The 18,230-nt window shown below is 47.0% G+C and overlaps 4 protein-coding genes across 5 annotated transcripts; 1 reads left to right on the plus strand and 3 right to left on the minus strand.

Annotated features, from left to right (window-relative positions):
• Positions 1 to 1,334: 1,334 nt before the first annotated feature.
• On the minus strand, positions 1,335 to 12,638 carry LOC120685473. Of its 2 annotated transcripts, XM_039967422.1 has the most exons (9): positions 12,359 to 12,638; positions 11,652 to 11,748; positions 11,331 to 11,563; positions 11,024 to 11,168; positions 10,658 to 10,773; positions 10,499 to 10,577; positions 4,676 to 4,909; positions 3,238 to 4,252; positions 1,335 to 2,814 (listed from the first exon to the last, which is right to left on the minus strand). In XM_039967422.1, the coding sequence occupies exon 9, from the start codon at positions 2,778 to 2,780 to the stop codon at positions 1,419 to 1,421; it is 1,362 nt and encodes a 453-aa protein (XP_039823356.1). In that variant the 5' UTR covers positions 2,781 to 2,814; positions 3,238 to 4,252; positions 4,676 to 4,909; positions 10,499 to 10,577; positions 10,658 to 10,773; positions 11,024 to 11,168; positions 11,331 to 11,563; positions 11,652 to 11,748; positions 12,359 to 12,638; the 3' UTR covers positions 1,335 to 1,418. The 2 variants fall into 2 exon arrangements, with proteins under 2 accessions (XP_039823356.1, XP_039823355.1); XM_039967421.1 differs by having other exon boundaries at positions 11,331 to 11,748.
• Positions 3,477 to 14,392, minus strand: LOC120685471 (calcium-dependent mitochondrial ATP-magnesium/phosphate carrier protein 1-like). Its single transcript, XM_039967419.1, has 8 exons — positions 13,670 to 14,392; positions 12,359 to 12,638; positions 11,331 to 11,748; positions 11,024 to 11,168; positions 10,658 to 10,773; positions 10,499 to 10,577; positions 4,676 to 4,909; positions 3,477 to 4,252 (listed from the first exon to the last, which is right to left on the minus strand). Exons 1-8 carry the CDS (start codon positions 14,246 to 14,248, stop codon positions 3,896 to 3,898), a joined length of 2,208 nt encoding a protein of 735 aa, XP_039823353.1. The 5' UTR covers positions 14,249 to 14,392; the 3' UTR covers positions 3,477 to 3,895.
• Positions 6,612 to 10,395, minus strand: LOC120685475. Its single transcript, XM_039967423.1, has 3 exons — positions 8,754 to 10,395; positions 7,100 to 8,667; positions 6,612 to 7,019 (listed from the first exon to the last, which is right to left on the minus strand). The coding sequence occupies exons 1-2, from the start codon at positions 9,705 to 9,707 to the stop codon at positions 8,353 to 8,355; spliced, it is 1,269 nt and encodes a 422-aa protein (XP_039823357.1). The 5' UTR covers positions 9,708 to 10,395; the 3' UTR covers positions 6,612 to 7,019; positions 7,100 to 8,352.
• A 1,406-nt stretch (positions 14,393 to 15,798) lies between the features above and the next one.
• LOC120686491 lies at positions 15,799 to 17,835 on the plus strand. The gene is made up of 3 exons (XM_039968712.1): positions 15,799 to 16,074; positions 16,145 to 17,620; positions 17,770 to 17,835. The coding sequence occupies exons 1-3, from the start codon at positions 15,799 to 15,801 to the stop codon at positions 17,833 to 17,835; spliced, it is 1,818 nt and encodes a 605-aa protein (XP_039824646.1).
• Positions 17,836 to 18,230: the final 395 nt, after the last annotated feature.

The following is an 18,230-nucleotide window of genomic DNA, read 5'->3' on the forward strand; positions in this document are numbered from 1 at the left end:
ATAGGTCCAGGCAGCCCAACCACCGTGAGCAGCCGGTCCAGGCAGCCCAACCACCGTGAGTAGTTCACCCTCGCATCCTCCACCCTACCACCATCTCCACCTCGAGTTCACCAAGGCCATCCAAGCTTTTTTTTTTTTTTGAAAGCACCCAGGAGCACTGGGGAGTCATGTAGCGCCCACATTGACCGGACTCAATGCAGACGAGGCTGCCCGAGTAGTCTCGGGACGCGCCATACTGAGGCACTCACACCCAAGATTAACGAAGCCGCTGGGAACCGGTCTAGTTTGACCGGTTACCGGTCAAACCGGTCCGGCCCGGTTACAGTTTGGACCGGTATCAAACCGGCCCCAATCAAAATTCAAATTTGAATTCGAAAAAATAAAAATTCCTAAACCGGTCAAACCGGCCGGTAAACCGGTCTACCGGCCCCAATTCAAAATTCAAATTTGAATTCAAAAAAATAAAAAATTCCCAAACCGGTCATACCGGCCGGTAAACCGGTCAAACCGGCCGGTATACCAGTCGGAACCGGTTGCACATGCGATTTTGAATTTGGATTTGAATTCAACTGGTTTCCACCTGTTTCCGGTCAAACCGGTCCGGTAAACCGCAACCGGAGGGCGGCGGTTTGACCGGACCGGTCAGATTTGTAAACCCTGCTCACACCACACGCACTCACTCACTCACACACACGCGCGCCTCAGCACCCGTGGGAAAACCCGCGTTGAGCGACGCTCGAATGCGGGTCGGCAGCCTCCACACCTGGAGTGCTAGCCACCCGAGCCAAGGCTCGGTCCAGGCCATCCAAGCCTCCTGATGAGGACATCACTCCTACGGATACAAACGACACTCCTCAAGTTGCTATACAAAGTCCAATTACTCGCGCGCACACTCGACAATTGAATTTACAGGTGAGCTCGTTCCTAAGTAATGTTTATTGTGAATTTGAGAATAGATTGCTACCTAATGATTTAATTGTACTTAGGAACAAAGAAGAGGACCATCAAGGGCGTGGAGAAGACCTTGGAGGTGTGAAGGACCAGCGGCCTGGGCGTCCGTTTTAGTACGGACTGTTCCTGGAGTCCAAAACTGAAACGAAGTCGAATTGGTTTGGGCCTCCATCTTGATCCGGACGTTCTCGCTGGTCCTCCATATGTGAATTGAACCATTTATTTGTGAATTGGTATTCTTATCTCTTTTATCACATATCGTGGGTATTATTTTTATATAAACAATACATAAATAATATACTAATAATGACAGAAATATTAAATTTAGAATTTATATTGGTGCATTCTACTTTTTTTCTATATTTAGTGATTCTTTTTCTCAGTTTACCAATTTGAACTGAAATCATTCTACTTTTTTTCTTCTCGGTCTATTAGAAACATAAGAAAGTGTAGACTTTGAGATGTCATTATGTAGTACGTATAACTGACAGTGAAGGGGGCACAGTGACCACCCTATGATCGTTGATTGATGCTACTGGTCTTGCAGCTGGAGGAAGCAGAGTGTCGGCCGTGCGGACTTCCTGAGCCAGAGCGCACGGGTAGCAGCAGAGCCAGTGCAGGCAGTCGGTGAGGTCCGGCTTGCCGCAGCAGGCGTGGCTCGCCGGCAGACGGAACCTCCGGCGCATCTGGATCCTCCAGAAGCCGCCGTAGAGGAGGCCGAGGACGCAGAGGAAGATGCCGGCGAGGCCCAGCGCGCCCCTGACGTCCTCGTTGTCGATGTTGATGGCCGCCAGGTCGAAGATGAAGAAGGGCGCCAGGCACAAGAGCAGGAACGTGGCGATGTGGACGTACATGTTGCCGAAGCCGAGCCTGCTCATGTTCCAACCAAAGAGGCAGCAGCTGCAGAACACGGAGACGTAGGCCAGCGACATGTCGTCCCACACATCCAGCAGCCCGCCCGCCCATGATGATTCTTCCCTGCTCTGCTGCTCGTCGTCCTCGCTCTTCCTCCTCTTCCGTTGCAGCTGCTGCGGATTATTGTTCATGTTGTTGTTGTCATTGCAGGAGGAGGACTCCTCATCGTCGTCCTCTGCCTGGGCCTCGTAGTCGTTCCCGAGAGGGCTGAGGTTGTTGTACAGCCCGGCCACCGCCGGCGCGCAGATGGCCACCGAGATGGTGAGGGCGACTCCGATGACGGGGCGCTCCGGCCTCCGGTACCCAAGGTTGAGGCCGCACAGCGCGTACTGCGCGAAGCAGTTGAGGTGCAGCAGCAGGACCACCACCGTGATGTGCTTCCTCTCGCCGGGCTTGCAGGTGCCGTCCTTGCAGTAGACCTGCCGGAGCTGGAGCATGTCGCCGGCTCTCCACCGGCAGAGGAGCGCCAGGTGGTAGAACCTCCTCGGGTGCTGGTAGAGGCACATGAGAGTGAAGAGAGCATTCAGGATCTGGTTGTTCACCTCGAACCATGTGTCCCTCTGCGATTTCGTCGGCAGCACGCGGCTGAGCATCCCGGTCATCACCATGAAGAGGATGGCCCCTGACACCCCGACGGCGACGATCCACACCAACAGAGCCATGTTCATGGGGCTCCTGATCCACTCCTTGGCCTTGTCCCACAGGGAGCCCCAGTCGATCTTCCTCACAAAGGCCACCGGAGTGAAACGTCGTCGTCTGGAAAGCATTTGGCGGGTGGACGAAGGCGAGCTCGACTGCCACTCCTCAGATGGTGCGTCATCGTTGTATGAATCTGAACCGTTCCCCATCATCATTCCTGCTGCATGCTGCTCGCCATGTTTCTGTTCAGGATCACCACCCGATGAACTGCCCATCTTATCTAGCTAGCTGATGAGAATTGGCATTGGTCTGCAAGTAAACAGGAAATTCATTTCTGCATGCATGGTGAATGAATGAATAATAATCAAGGGCAGCACAGTACAGGGAAGAAATGGTTGACTTGTCAATTTTGCAGAGAAGGGGCTAGCTGCTTGAGTTCGATTGATGAACATATATATATGCAGTATAATGATTAGTTCTGCTACGAAGGATCACGAATTTCACTGTATATCTAGTGGTCAGGAACTGTAAATCTGCAATACTGCAGGACTGTATATAATTATATATACAATCCACAACTTGTCCATCTCTCTTTTTCCAAAAGAAATAACAAGAAGATACAACTTATGATGCGTAACTAACAAGAAGAACAAGGTCTCTTGTTGGAACTTTCTCGATACTTACATGCATGGATTTATCTCTTGATGAAATCTGATGGAGGGATCATCTCACCTGATGGCTGAAGCTGAATCGAATTCCAAACATGACTCCAGCTGCCCTGGAGAGCTCGATCGCCTCCATCCAATGGAATGGAATTCGTTCCGTGCAAGCTGGGCGGAGCTTCCTGGAGAGAGAAAGAGACTTGCTTCTTGGACATGGTCATCACCCATCGGTCGACAAGTCCAAGGTCAACAATGTTTGTTAGGGGTGCACAAACACAAGTCGTGCTTGGCGTCTTATTAAGCTACCTATTTTCATACAACACAAACCTGTGCCTTTTTAAACTTCAACGAATTCCAAGCCAAATGGTCATCAGAGTGAGTACAACAGCGAATTTACAGCAGAACAGCTATGGATCATTGTCAAACGACAAACATGAAGCCAGCTGTACTGTCCAGCAAAACAACAACAGCTCCAGCATGTGCCTCTACCCTCTAGCCCTTTTTTTTCATCTACTGTACTATACAGCCATCCCAAGGCCTACTGAAATTAAAATTCGGCAAATTTTCATCAGAGGAGGGAGAAAAAATGTAGCAACCTAGAACTGAATACATGTATTATGAAGGAAGCCAGATGTTCTATTGCTTCTCTGCAACATGGCCAGAAAAACTTGTGTTGCATGGCTTCAGTTTCTTTGCGTGCACCACAATGTTAGCCAGGCGAACGGAGGTCAATCTCTGGAACCCACCGTGGCTTTCTTCTCCTGTGTAGACCCTCTGGACTCGTTCTCATCTTTGATCATTGCCCTCTTTGCAAGCTCGTAGCCTGCAAAGTTCATTGCTCCGAGAGGAGCAATCCAGAAGAAGCGAGGGATCGCACCCTTGAACAGGCCAAGGGGGCCCTCGCTTCCAAGGATGGAAAAGACTATCATCTGCATAGACACTGGTGTGCCTGGAGGGGCAGTCATCATCCGTGTTTTCATCACATCAAAGGGAGTGGTGACAACTGCTGCAAGTCCTCCAGATAATGCTCCAACTGCTACAATTTCCCATGGTTCCAAGTCCCACTTCGCAACATGCTGCGCTACCTACAAAACCAAGGCCATCATTATCAACATTGAGACATGCGCCCAGATGTTATGTAACTACCATCCCGAAATTACAACCAAAATGCATTCTAGTGGCAATGATAAACATAATGAACTGACTATAATTAGTAACAGTATCAAAAGTTCTACCCTTAGCTCTGGTCCATTTGGCATCTACTCTAATGTGTCAAAACAAATGAATAACTCTAGTCATTCAGATGTTTACATATTTATACAAGAAAAACCCATTACGCTGCCTTTTGCAATCAGAGGCATGGCATTTTTCAAATTGATAGAACAGATAATAAGCATAAATAATGCCAAAGGCACGCAAATGTAAAATTTTAAGTTAACAATATACGTCAAGAAATTCCATTTCGAAGGTGTGGTGAAAATAAAGAATCATTAACAAATTCGGGGTACCTTCTTAGCTTCTGCATAGAGGCACATTCCAGCAACATAGAAAGGAACCTCACGACAAAGTGTGGCCCCAGTGCCACGAAAAAATCCCATTGGGCCATCTTGTCGCATGGTGCCAACAATCACCTCCCCTATGTTGTTGAAGATTCCAGCCTGCAAACGCTGCTTGAGAACCTCACAAGGGATACGGACTGCAGTACCCAGGACTGTGCTGCAGAAGGAAGCCATTGATTGCACCTATGGAAGAAAAGGCAGATCATCAAGCAATTTCTGTAAGCACAACAATTATCACAGATTTCTGTCCTTGATCAGATTGAAAGAAATGTAGATTGCGTGGAAATATTGGATTGAATTGATTGAGAGATAGGTGTACAATATATAGGGGTAAGGAGATCAAGGTTTATAGAAATAGAACCAATCACGATCTCCTCCTATCCCTAACCAAATCAGGGCTGGCCGGCTATACAAGCCAGAGCGCAGGCCCACACGCAATATACGCATACATGCCTTGCTAACACAGATGTCAAGTAAGAGGGTTGTACAGATGGACTAACTCCCCTTTTTAAGCTACACAGGCTTTTCTACCATGAATAGAAGTTAGCCTGAATTTTACAAGAACAGGTAGCTCACTTGATGAGCTTACATTGATCAAATTGCCATAAAAGCATGCTGTATTGAAGAGCTTGCCGAAAATCAATTTTGTGGATAGCATTTGAGGTAATAGAGAATGAGAAAGTTTGTTACTATTAAGAGGTTTTAAAAAGTTCGATCATGAGTTTTATAAGGTGCGCTTGGGCCTGCACGGCTGATATAGGCCCTGTTTGTTTTCGCTTAGCTTATAATCTAGGGTTTTTTGGATTCCTGCCATTACAATTCTCCGACTTTGGAAGAATGCCATTACTTTTCACGTTATTTGAAACTTGCCATTAAAATTTTGCAAACCTCACAGACCTGCCCTGATCTACGCTTGCTACGTCTCTGGGCCCACTGTCAGGGCGCGTTTTTGCGTATGCGGGCTGTATTGCCCCTCCTCTTCTTCTTTAAACCGTCCGGTCGGCTCGAGCCGACCCCACTCGCCTCGCCTCGCCTCCTCCTCCCCAGACTCGTCTTCTCCCCTTCTCCCTTCTTCTCCCGCACGCCATTGCCGTCTTTGCCTTCTTCCCCTCGCCGGGTTCGCCGCCGACGGCCTCCAAGATTTGGCGGCTGCTTAGTCGAGGATGAGTTCGAAGGAGATCTGGCGGCCGCCGTCCACCGGCTCCAGCTCGACGCAGAGGCCGGGTCAAAGCCCGCCGCTGCCCGCACTTGTGGATTGCCCTGGTTGCCGCATCGAGCTGGTTCGGATCGTCAGCAAGTAGCCGAAAACTTATGGGCAAAGCTTCGTGAAGTGCCCTAACAACATCAAAGTAAGTCGTTTTGTGTTAAATTTGTGTGCAAATTCGGGTCTCTTGCTTGGTGTTCATGCCGCTAGGGTTGAATGTGATGCAGGATGACCCAACAACCTGCGGCGTCATCATGTCCGAGGCGCAATATGCTGCTTACTTGCGCAACCCAGGGGAACTTCCAGCTCATTGGAAGAAGTCGATCCCTCCCAGCTTCGGAGACCTTGGTGGTTGTTGTGATGACCGCATTTTGGAGATGAAGCAAGAGCTAGATGCACTGAAGCTGAAAGTTGACAGTGCCGTGGACGGGTTGTGGGATCTGAAGGTGCAAATGCAGAGGTTGAAATCGGAATCTATTGTGATAGCAGCAGTTTGTCTAGGTGTAGCTTTGGGTTGTATTGTTAGCAAACTGTGATAATTTGGAACTAGTCAATTAGGTAGCCCTCTATCTTTGCAGTTGTATGAAAATTTGAACAGAGATATTGAATGAAGGGTAACCCTTGAATGAATGCTATTGTATGCATGGGTATGACAATTTCAAGTTAACAAGCAACACAGAATTTCAAGTTCAACCTGACCGCGAATTGAAACTGACAGCGAAATAGCATACAGAAATTCAGGGAAATAGCTTGTTCAAGTTCACAAGCAACACATGCCATGACAGGCACACACAAAAGCATTAGGAGCTTTAAAAGCTTGTTCTAGGTTTCAAGCATTACAGGCCATGATAGGCACACACAGCTCCAATTCACAGTTCCAAAATCAAATATGTCCATCAGCATGAACTTTAGTGTCCATCACCAGAAATTAGGTCCATCAAGCTTCTGACTACCTTGGCTGGAGGAGGAGCAGCATCCCTTTGCTGTCTCTTCTTGGCAGGTGTTTTCTTCTTCTTAGGGGTCTTCTTCCTCTTTGATGGCTTCTTCTTTTTGACAAATGATGGTCCAGCTGTGTCTTCAGTCCTATTCCTGTACAGGATTTACAGCAATGACTTAACCCATGATTTATAGCAAAAAATGCATCCTAAATAATTTAGAGCAAGGATTACCTTTTATTTTTTGTTGGTGCTGTTTCTCCATCCTCTCCAACCATCTCAAGTTTGCATGTCTTGGCAAAGTGACCAAAACCTCGACACCTTGAACATTTGACTTTCTTTTTGGTGGCCCTTTTCTCTAGGCATCCCCTTTGCCTTTGAACCTTCGGCCTTCCTGGTGCTCTTCCAAGCAAAGGTGGGTAAACCTTAAATCCAAGATCAACTTCTGGCCATTGGGATCTGTCTGGCATTGCCTCAACTCTACCTTCATAAGCTGCTCTGAACTTTGCAACTGAGTAACATTCATGCACAAAATCAGCAATTTGCAGACCTCTGTTGGACAGTATCCACGCCAAGGCATGCTTGTATGGCTTGCCAGTTACCTGCCATTCCCTGTATCCACAATTCTTGTTTTTCAGATCAACTATGTGTCTTTTCTGGTTATTCCAATCATCCAGCAGTGTCACCTCTGCGAAGTCATCATCACTAACTTTAACCTTAACAATTTTGAGGTTATTGCTTTTGAGGTTCAAGTCCTTCATTACACCAGGTAGGATTCCATCTCCCCAATTCTGTGCCAGCTTCTTTCTTAGGTACCTTTTCTCCATTATGAGCTCTCTAATCCTGTCAGCTAGCTCATGGAGATGAAGTCCTTTGAATTCCTTGATCTGAGCATTAAAGCTCTCAGATACATTATTAGTTAAGTAATCACATTTGCTATGCTCAGAGAAGCCACATCTGTACCATATCCTAGGATGCTTTTGCTGCAGGTAGTCTATTGCATCAGGAGCAAACTCATAGATTTTCTTCATATGCCACTTGAACATGCCCTCTGTGTAGTTCCTTGCAGCAGGATACAAGTGATCAATGAAAACGTCTCCCGTGTAGTACTTCATGAAGTTTTTGTACATGTGCCTTGCACACTCCCTGTTTTCAGCATTGGGGAAAACAGCCCCAACAGCATTCTCTAACCCTTTACAAGCATCTGAACATATCACTAGACCTGGAGGGTCTCCTATGACACTGTGCAAATTGTCTAGGAACCACGTCCAATTGTCCTCATTCTCCGCGTCAAACACCCCAAAAGCAATATGATACAACCAGTTGTGCCCATCAACACCTGTTGTTGAAGCCAATTGCCCAGTATACTTTCCATTAAGAAAAGATGCATCTACTCCTACAAAGGGTCTACAACCAGCTAAGAATCAATCAATGCATGGCTTCAAAGCAACAAATATCCTCTTGAACCTATTCCTCTTACCAACCTTCTATACCTCTATCTGTACTCTACTTCCAGGTGAACTTATTTCTAGTTGTGCTGCCCAATTGTACAGAAGTTGAAAGCTTTCTTCGTACTTACCATGAATTTGCTCCAAGGCTACCTTCAAACCAGACCAAGCTTTAGAGTACTTCAGCTTAATTCCAAAGTCACCCTCCAACTTGTCCTTTGCATCCTTTGCTCCCTTTGTTGGGTTATTCTTAACCCACTCTCCAAGCCTGTCTGCACACCAGCCTTGACTGGCCATTTTCCCTTCTCTTAGCTTGGTGGTAGGACAATTGTGGGGAGCAGGCAGCACTTTGATCTACAACACAGTTCAAAGCAAGACAAAAATGTTAGATGTTAAAAAAGGGTAAAGAAATGGGTACCAAAGGACAGAATGATATGTACCTGTACAGTTTTCTTATCAAAAATGGTGGAAGCATGTATGCGCCAAGGGCATCCCTCTGCTGCACACTTTGCTATGAACCTTGACTTGTCAGTTTTGTAACCAGCAGTAGCAAACTCAAATCCAGTCTTCACAGCATAATGTCTTATGGCTTTCCTAAATGCAATGATATCAGTAAACAGCTCCCCTTTCACAATTTTGGGATTCTCAGGATCATGCAATACAGTGACCTCGTCAGGATCAGCATCATCCACCTCTGCCTCGACATGGACAAAATCAACATCAGGATCATCGGTGGCATTAGAGTTAGCATTGTCAGATGGCTGTGGATGTGCAAACTCTGGTGGCTGTGGATTTTCAGCATATGTGGCCTCATCATCAAGTCCCACATATTCTTCTTCGTTGTCAAAAATATCTGGTTCTCTATCACACTCTACCTCATCAGCTGCCTCTGAATTTTCATGAGCAGCAGCTGGCCTGACTATAGGCTGAGTGGGACATCTAGTGGGTGCTTTACGAATGCCATGAGTGCCTAAAACTGCTGCATCATCAGGTGCATCATCAGGAGGAATCACACAGAGAGGCTCCAGTTCATCAAACTCATGATCCTGACAAGTAGATCTATCAAATACACCTACTACAACCTGGCATGTCATCTCTTCCTTATACATTTCAAACAAATCAATCATTTGTATCTCATCAGCTAGTCTGGTATCCTCATTCAATCTTTTGTCATAAAACCAAACAGTGGGTAACTGGTCAGTGCATAGATTCAACTCGGTTGCCAGATGTTTCAACAGCAAGTCTAACGTCAGTGACCCATACTCAACATCCCACTTGAAAACTCGCCCTTTTGTGTATGATTTTCTACCACTAGCGTCTTTAAGCATGAACCCTTCGACTTTTACCTCTACCGCAAACATCCCATCCCTAGGCAGAAGTAAAGTCAAATTCATCCCCAAATCAACACAACGTGCACAAAGCAAATCAGACGCCTAAATCGTCAACTAGACTATAGAAGAATGCAGATTGGGTACCTGCTACCGCTGTCCCCCATCGCCGCAGCACCAGTGGAGGCGCATGGCGGCGCCAAGCCGGCGCTTCCCACCATCAGGGTGCCTCCATCCCCGCCGATTGATGCGAGGTTAGGGTTCCTCTCAGTTGCCGCCAGTCCTTGTCGAGGAAGCCTTCAATCGCCGCCGCGAATCACGCCGCCGCCGTCAATCTCTAGGGTCAGGGTTTCGGTGGTTTGCTCAGGGATGGGGAATGGGAGAAGACGATTCTGGGGAGGAGGAGGCGAGGCGAGGCGAGTGGGGTCGGCTCGAGCCGACCGGACGGTTTAAAGAAGAAGAGGAGGGGCAATACGGTCCGCATACGCAAAAACGCGCCCTGACAGTGGGCCCAGAGACGTAGCAAGCGTAGATCAGGGCAGGTCTGTGAGGTTTGCAAAATTTAAATGGCAAGTTTCAAATAACATGAAAAGTATTGGCATTCTTCCAAAGTCGGAGAATTGTAATGGCAGGAATCCAAAAAACCCTATAATCTAAGCGTGGCCGAGAGAAGCGAAGATTTTCTCGCTTCTCGTAGTTCAAATCTCTGAAGCGGATTACCACAGAAGCAAAAATAAGCGAAGCGTTTGGTGGGATTATCGCTTATTTCCACCGATAAGCTGATTATAATCGGAAACAAACAGGGCCATAGAGGAGGCGAATTTTTTACAAGGTGTTAGTGTAGTAGTAAAATGTACCTGAATCTCTGGAAGTGCTGGAGCGACATTAATTAATACAAGCTTGCTTGCTTCGAAGATCCCTGTCCTCAAACCATGACTGCAAAAATGGCATGATTTGGTTTCTAGTTTCTACAGCCTACAACAGATTTTGCATATAAACAATGGAATAGCGCACACCTTGAAAACTGGCTGAGAATTGCTGGGATAGAACCTCGATACAATCCTCGAAGCCCAATTTGTGGAAGCTTTGAAATGAGCTCTGGAAATGAGAGCGTAGATGATTGGAGACGGGTCTGATACAACACAGAAGATAACGCAACGCAAATGAATTTTGGATATTTTGGTCAGCAGACTGAAATTCTGTCATCCTATACTAATCCACAAGATTACATTCTAATGCATTGGCATATATACGATCGTGATGGGCAATCATAGTCATAAAAAAAGAGTTCAAGAGGGATACTGCACATAGAAAGCTCCTAACTATGCTTTATTGAATCACTTGTTTGAATAAAAACGGTATAAGCAAGCATGCTACAGTACCTTCATCGAATCAATAGGATGCAGCAGAGAGGTGGAGAGTGCACTAGCAAGGCCTCCAGCTAAAGCAGACTTCAAAACACTTCCAGTCGATATTTCAACAGGTGGGGGAACAGAAAAAACAGTAGCAGCTTCAAACCAAATGCTCCTGAATGCATTTTTTAAGTGAAGAGAAAGTAAGATGGCAAATCAAGCACCTGATAATGCTGAAACCTAGTAAGAATTGGTGATTATTTCCAATCGCGTAGTCACTATTCACTAAAGCCAATGCAGAACGTCCGTTTCTTCTAACATGATGCCACAAACATACCGAGGATCATCCTCAAGGCGTTCTGAAGGAAGTAGAACCATGAAGTTGCGGAAATGGCCATATGAGATTGATCCTTCTGAATCTGAATTAAGATACCGTAGCATGGCAGCAGCATTATCTTCATTGGCCGGGAGGCCTGCACTTCTCAAGGAAGTCAAAATTTGATTCTTGTGAAGTGTTCCAGACTTGCTCAAACACAACATGGTATATGCTCGGAGAATGGTTGGCTCCTTCTGTTCCATCAAGGATAAAAATTGCTTCCAGCCAATCGATTTTGAAAAAAAGTTGCTTCTGGTACGCCGTAAGAAGTCCCGAGCATACCTCCTAGGTAACCGTCTCTTCCTCATTGCAATTTCGAGATCTTCTAGAGTGACTTGGCCATCACCATCTCTGTCTAACTCCTCAAAGAACCGCTTCCCTGCAGCAGCATAATATTATTGCAAATATCGCCTCGTGCCACAACTAACACATACAAAGAGCAACATTTCATAAGTAACTTCAGTATATTCACAAATTAGAATCCGAGTTTGAAAATTGTATGATGGATCACAAAGAATAGTCTGACAAAATAATATGACAGTACAGCCCTGTTCTTGCATGGGTTAATGACAATGTCTGATAGGCATATCTTTGATGGTAGCGCACCAACATTTTCTAGATCAAGTGGTATGATAATGTTGTTCACTTCTCAAGGAAGTATACCGCCCTGTTCTTGCATGGGTTTTATTGACAATATGCAGATTCAGAAGAGATTTATGCAGTATACTGTAAACGCAAATGGCACATCCTGAATCTGCATATTTGAAGAAGCCCAGTGGTCAAACTATGTAAAATACAATGACATTGAAACTAGGATTTCAGCCTTCTACGGTGTGGACTGATTGTCGTTGATCTAATGATTTCTCGATTGGTTAGTACCAAAGGGCAAAACCCATGAAGCATTGACCATTTCAAACCATCAGCCTACATACTGAAAGAAGTACGATAAGGTGGAGACCTCCCAATTGAAAAAAGGAAAATGATGTTACCTTCGATTTCTGCATATCTGAAGAAGTCCTGCACAGAGAAAAGTTTCTTCTTGTCTGGGTGCCCATCTGCTGATGTTGATGATCTGCTCATCAGCTGCGGGACCAACTCGATGAGCTCTATCAGTGAAACTGCAGATAGTGTCGAGCGCAGCCGCTCCACATTGGACAATGGAATGCTAAGCAGCCGAGCAGGTAATTTCTGTACTGACTGTGGTGTAGCAGTAGCACTAGCATTGTCCACCTCCTCTCTGTCCTCTATTCCACCACCACCACCACCCTCCTGCAGTGTTTTCCTAAATGGGATTAAACGGCCGTTTAAACCCGTCTAAACGGTAGACGACGCCATCCCGTTCTGTTTAGGACCTGGGCGGTGGAATAAACGGTTGACCCGTTTAGACGGTCAAAGCCCCGTTTAAACTGACGAAACGGGTGAAACAGAACGGCGTCTAAACCGTTTCTTGCCCCGTTCAGGCCGTTTAGTGGGCCGTTTAGCTCATGGGCCAAAATTGGTTTCGCGGGCTGGCCCGATAGCAAGATAGGGTTACCACTTACCAACCAGCACTCAGCACTCTCCAGCCGCCAGCCCTCCTCCGCAGCGCTAGGCAGCGGCGCAGCCCTCCTCCACGAAGACCGACTGCTCCAGGTCGAAGCTCCAGGACGAGCCCGTCGGGGACGACGGGACGTTCCCTCCACCCGCCGCTCCGGAGTGCGCTGCCGCCGCCGTGATCTCCGTCGTGCGGACCCGAGATCCATCCGCCCATTCATTCATCTGGGCACCAATTGGTCTCCTCAGGTAATCCTAGGATAGCCTCCGTTGTGCTAAGCGTTGGAACGGTCTTAGTTCTCAACCATATCCAAGTCTCTCTCTCTATATTCATTCAGTGTGTTGTGGATTTCTATACTTCGTTGTGCCCTGTTAGTCCAAATTCCTCCGCCCATTCATATTTTCGCTAGGTTCGTTTGATTCTTCAGGCTCAGGATCGAAACACTTGACTTTTGAGGTACATATCTCAAGATGCGAGGACATCAAAAGGTTCATGTTTACTTCACAAAAGGTTAGTAAAAACTAAAAAGGTACTTAGTCTTGCTGAAATTTATGCCATCAATATTACTTCAGAAAAGGTAAGCAAAAACATCTCTATCCACTTTAAATTTATGCCACAAATGGTTATTTATTTTGCTAGAAATCATGCTACAGTACCATACCGTTTAGCCCGTTTAAACCCGTTTAAACGGCGTTTAAACAGCCTAAACGCTAAACAGAGCGTCGCCGTTCGTTTAGCGTTTACCGTTTAGGAAAACATTGCCCTCCTGGTCGCTGACCGGTGCTGGGGCAGAGGACGCGCCCATGATAGCTGCCGGGGGAGGAGGTGCCCCAACCTTCGCGAAACCGAGGTTGGAAAGGAACCCGTCGAAATCTGCCCTCTTTCCATCGATTACCTTCCTGAGAATCTGAAATTGATGGAACTGCTGGGTGGCGATACCAAATTCAGCGCCTTTCTGCTTGCAGGCATCCTCCAGTAGAAGCAGGTTGTGCGAGAAGGCGTCGAAAGCAATGCAGAGGAGGAGCTCCAGCTGCTGCTGCGGGCCGGCGGCTGCAGCGCTGGGCTCCCGGTCCCGGAGCGGCCGCGAGTGTTTGCCTCCCCGACGCTTAGGCTTGGGGTCGTCGGCGCGGAAGCATCTGGCGAATGACCACCTGAGGGGCTTGTGGAGGAAGTTGGAGACGACGAGGTGGAGGTGGAGGAGCCAGTCGGGCTCGGGCTCCTGCTTGTGCTGCTTGGGATTGGGATTGGATCCAGGGATGTGGATGATGGGAAGGTGGAAATGGGCGATGGCGCCGCGGGCGGCGGCGAGGAAGGCCTCCAAGGGGCGGTCGGACGCCATAGGCATCAGGGGCAGGAAGTAGTAGTACTAGTACTAGGTGGTGCTTTGCTTCCGGTGGGTGCGGTGGCGGTGGGTTCCGGCGAGCGGCAGGAAAGGCATAGCATAGCAGCAAGGTGGATTGCTGCCTGCGAAGGCTCTTCTGGGCTTGCGAGCGGTGGCGGAACGGAAGACGCCGACGAAGGCGAGCAGAGACAAACAGACGGGAGGTGGTGGAGGAGGGGTTTTTACATTTTTACCATTATAACGAATTGCACTCATCAAATTATCACTATTACGATGGCACCTACATCTATACCATAAGAGAGAAGTTTGACTTACAAATTTACCACATTTGAGGATGTGGCAGCCACAAGGCCGGTCCACGCTGGCGCTGAGTCAGCAGGCACCGACGCCGTTCGGCCCCCGTTACTGGGCGCTGGGCCCGATTGACGCCGCCGCCGCTAACCCTATCCGGCCGAATCAATCCCCCCCTCTCCTCCCACTTCCTTCCGCCGCAGTCTTCTTCTTCCTCCTCTTGCCGCGCTGCTCCTTCTTCGCTGCTCGCCCCGCCGCCGCCTCCAGCTCCCTTCCCCCCGTCCCTGCGCCAAGGTGGCCATGTCCCCTGGCCTTCCGTGACGGATTAAAGGTATGTACCCTTAACTCGGCCACGCGGTGCGCCATGATCCAGTTTGCATTGGACTTAGGGTTAGATATCATGGACGCCGAGTTTGTGTTGGGCCTTTGCATTCCTGGGATGATCGTTTTCCATTGTTTCTTTGGCTTCTGATGTAGTGGGAGAGGTGGTTGTGTCGCAATGGGTAGCAGTGAATGCCCTCCTTGGTAAGTTCGTACTGAACAGAACTGTCTAGGATGAATTTAGGAGTTGGTCGCGTCTAATTCCTCATTTCTTTTTGATTGTTTACCCTGATGCCAGGATCGATCCTGGCAATGCGTTTAGACTAGTGGTTAAGGTTGCTAAGTTTGTGGCTGATGGCGAGTACGGCCTAGTTGATATGGCCGAGCAGCAACATGACCTATGGCTGGATAGAAACTGCAAGTATTCGTTGGCCCAATTCCACGATGAGTTAGCAACAAAAATAATCTGGGGGCCATCTCAAACACTTGCATTGTGGGTTCTTGACCAAGATACTGGGTCTGAGTGGAAGATTAGGAGGGATGAGCACTTTGACCAGATGATTCGGGACAGATGGAATGAGAGGTTGGCTGTGATTGCAGTTGATGTTGTGACGAAGGATGGCTACACTGAAAATGCCAGCTCAGGTGCTTCAAAAGGTAGATGTGTCTCTGGTGTCACTAGTGAGCGTAATGGAGGACAAAGTGCTGATGATGCTGAAGGTTATGGTGATACCTACAGTTCCCCAGAACAAGCACCTACTGATTTGCCTATAGCAGTTGACTGGACTACTCTAACAGTAATAGGGCAGGCTGATTATGATGGTCTTGCACAAGCCGTTGCTGATGAGGACAAGGTTTATGAGGCAATGAGATTTGAAGATGTAGAGCCAACACCAGAAGAAGGTACAGAAGAGGTGCCCATCCCAGGCATGTCAGCATAGATGCATGCTGATATGGAGGAAGCCGCTGTTAATGTTGATGACACAATCCATGAAGAACCAATGCATGAATGGGATAGGGATAATCCAGAAATGAGTGTTGGCACATTGTATCCCAACATGAAGGAGTTCAGGCTAGCTGTTAGGCAGCATGCAATAGTTCATGAGTTTCAGTATGATACTGAGCATTCAGACAAAGACAGGTTCAGGGCTAAATGTTCTGCTGTTGGCTGCCCATGGATTATTAGGGCTAGAACCCAACATGATGGCAGTGTCAGGGTATAATTTTTTTATGTAAATAAACTATTTTTTTGAGATCATCTCTGACATTTTGTTTTTCAATATGCAGATTCAAATTAATCAAGGGGACCATAATTGTGCATCTACCCAAAGGGTTGTAAGCAAGATGGCCAATATAAGTTGGGTGGCAGAGAGAGCAATCCCACTTCTCAAGAGGGACCCACAGATGGGGGCAAAAGAACTCCAAGAAGAGCTTAATTACAAGTACCAGATTGAGATACCATATCAGACAGTGTACAATGGTAGGCAGAGGGCAGCTGATAAGCTTTTTGGTAAGTGGGATGATTCATTTGATTGGTTGTATAGGTTTAAGGCTGAGATAGAGTTGAGATCACCTGGGAGTGTTATAGAGATAGCTACTATCACTGACCCCAATGATGGAAAGATTAGGTTTAGCAGATTTTTCTGTGCATTCAAAGCAAGTATAGATGGCTTTCTGAATGGTTGCAGGCCTTACCTTAGTATAGATTCCACTGCACTCAATGGGATGTGGAATGGTCACATGCCAGCAGCCTTAGGTTTAGATGGCCACAATTGGATGTTTCCTGTGGCATTTGGATTGTTTGATTCAGAGGACAAGGAAAATTGGATTTGGTTTATGGAACAACTTAGAAAGGCTATTGGTCCCATGGATAAGCTAGCCATCTGCACTGATGCATGTAAAGGGTTGGAATCATCTGTGAAGGCAGTGTTTCCACATGCAGAGATGAGAGAATGCTTCAGGCACTTGATGGATAACATGAAAAAATACTACACTGGTGATGTGTATGATAACATGTGGCCTGCAGCTAGAGCCTATTCAGCTCACAAATTCAAGTACTTCTTTGATAAAGTCTTGGAAGCTAGTCCAGATGTGCAGAAATGGCTGACACTGCACCATCCATTTCTTTGGGCTAGAAGTAAATTCTCAGATGACATCAAGTGTGACTATATCAACAACAATTTAGCAGAAGCATGGAATTCTTGGATTAAAGAGCACAAAGATCTTCCTGTGCATTGCATGGCAGATGCAATAAGAGAGAAGATAATGATCTTGTTTGCCAAAAGAAGGAAGATTTCTAGAGCTTTGCCACCTGGTATACTACCTGGGATTATCCATCAACTAAATGCAGCATCTAGAGGATTAGGTCACCTAAAGATTTCCAAGGGCCACCCAGACCAGGCTGAGGTTACAGAAGTCTACAAGGATGAAGAAGTTAGAAGGCATGTGGTGTACCTATCTCAAAAAATATGCACATGTAGGCAGTGGCAGATAACTGGACAACCATGTCCACATGCCTTGGCTGTGATCACTAGCACTAGGCAACCAAACATGGGGAAGTTTGTTGACCACTACTACTCAGTGCAAAAGTTTCAAGCAGCATATGATGGCATAATTCCAAACATCACAGACAGGAACCAGTGGCCTGAGGTGGAGAAAGGGTTCAAACTGTACCCTCCATGCCAGAAGAAGAGAACATGTGGAAGACTGAGAAAAAATAGAATCAAGTCGGCTAGGGAGACAGGTGGTAAGGCAACTAGGCAAGTGAGGTGTCCTAACTGCACAGAGCTTGGTCATAGGGCTGGCAGCTGGAGATGTCCACTGACTGGCACCAAGAAAAGGTTCTTTCTAATCTTTTTTTTTGGTGTTTCACCTTGCCATATCATACTAAGCTGATGCTATCACTAATGTAGAAAGAGAACAAAAAAGACCAAAGCCAAGGCTGGGAGGAAAAAAAGCAAGAAAGATACTGCTACTGAAGAACCAACAACAACTCCAAGGACCAGAGCAGCTGTTGCAAGAGAAGCAGCAGAAAAGGCAAGGAAAGAAGCAATGGAAGCTGAGCTCAAGGCTGCATCAGCAAGGGAAGCAGCAGCAAGGCAAGAAAGAGAAGCTGCAAGACTTGCAGCTTCAACATCACAAGGTGCTGAGGAGGAACATGTGATGGCCTTAGAAGTTGTACTCCCAGAAGCCACTAATCAGACAACAACAACTAGGAGGTACTTTTTTTCTGAAATGCAACAACACTTTTGCAACACATGAACCATTAGCATAACCATTAGCATAACTTTACACAGGTCCCTATTTCCTGGAGATGCTCTGGAGGTTGAAGTGCAAGCACCTAGGAAGATGACTCCAAAGAAGAAAAAGTTGG

Source organism: Panicum virgatum, chromosome 8N (assembly GCF_016808335.1).
Source record: "Panicum virgatum strain AP13 chromosome 8N, P.virgatum_v5, whole genome shotgun sequence".
NCBI classification, from domain to species: domain Eukaryota; kingdom Viridiplantae; phylum Streptophyta; class Magnoliopsida; order Poales; family Poaceae; genus Panicum; species Panicum virgatum.

What these genes read in the sequence shown, in the direction of transcription:
- LOC120685473 (XM_039967422.1), bottom strand. Translation starts at nt 2,780, where the DNA reads ATGGGCAGTTCATCGGGTGGTGATCCTGAACAGAAACATGGCGAGCAG.
- LOC120685475 (XM_039967423.1), bottom strand. Translation starts at nt 9,707, where the DNA reads ATGAATTTGACTTTACTTCTGCCTAGGGATGGGATGTTTGCGGTAGAG. An exon ending in TTGATAAGAAAACTGTACAG is followed by an intron (nt 8,668 to 8,753) that starts GTACATATCATT and finishes ACTGTGTTGTAG; the next exon opens with ATCAAAGTGCTGCCTGCTCC.
- LOC120685471 (XM_039967419.1), bottom strand. Translation starts at nt 14,248, where the DNA reads ATGCCTATGGCGTCCGACCGCCCCTTGGAGGCCTTCCTCGCCGCCGCC. An exon ending in CAGCACCGGTCAGCGACCAG is followed by an intron (nt 12,639 to 13,669) that starts GAGGGCAATGTT and finishes AAAACACTGCAG; the next exon opens with GAGGGTGGTGGTGGTGGTGG. An exon ending in CAGCACTTCCAGAGATTCAG is followed by an intron (nt 4,910 to 10,498) that starts GTACATTTTACT and finishes TTTCTTCCATAG; the next exon opens with GTGCAATCAATGGCTTCCTT.
- LOC120686491 (XM_039968712.1), top strand. Translation starts at nt 15,799, where the DNA reads ATGCATGCTGATATGGAGGAAGCCGCTGTTAATGTTGATGACACAATC. An exon ending in AACATGATGGCAGTGTCAGG is followed by an intron (nt 16,075 to 16,144) that starts GTATAATTTTTT and finishes TTCAATATGCAG; the next exon opens with ATTCAAATTAATCAAGGGGA. An exon ending in GTGGTAAGGCAACTAGGCAA is followed by an intron (nt 17,621 to 17,769) that starts GTGAGGTGTCCT and finishes TCACTAATGTAG; the next exon opens with AAAGAGAACAAAAAAGACCA.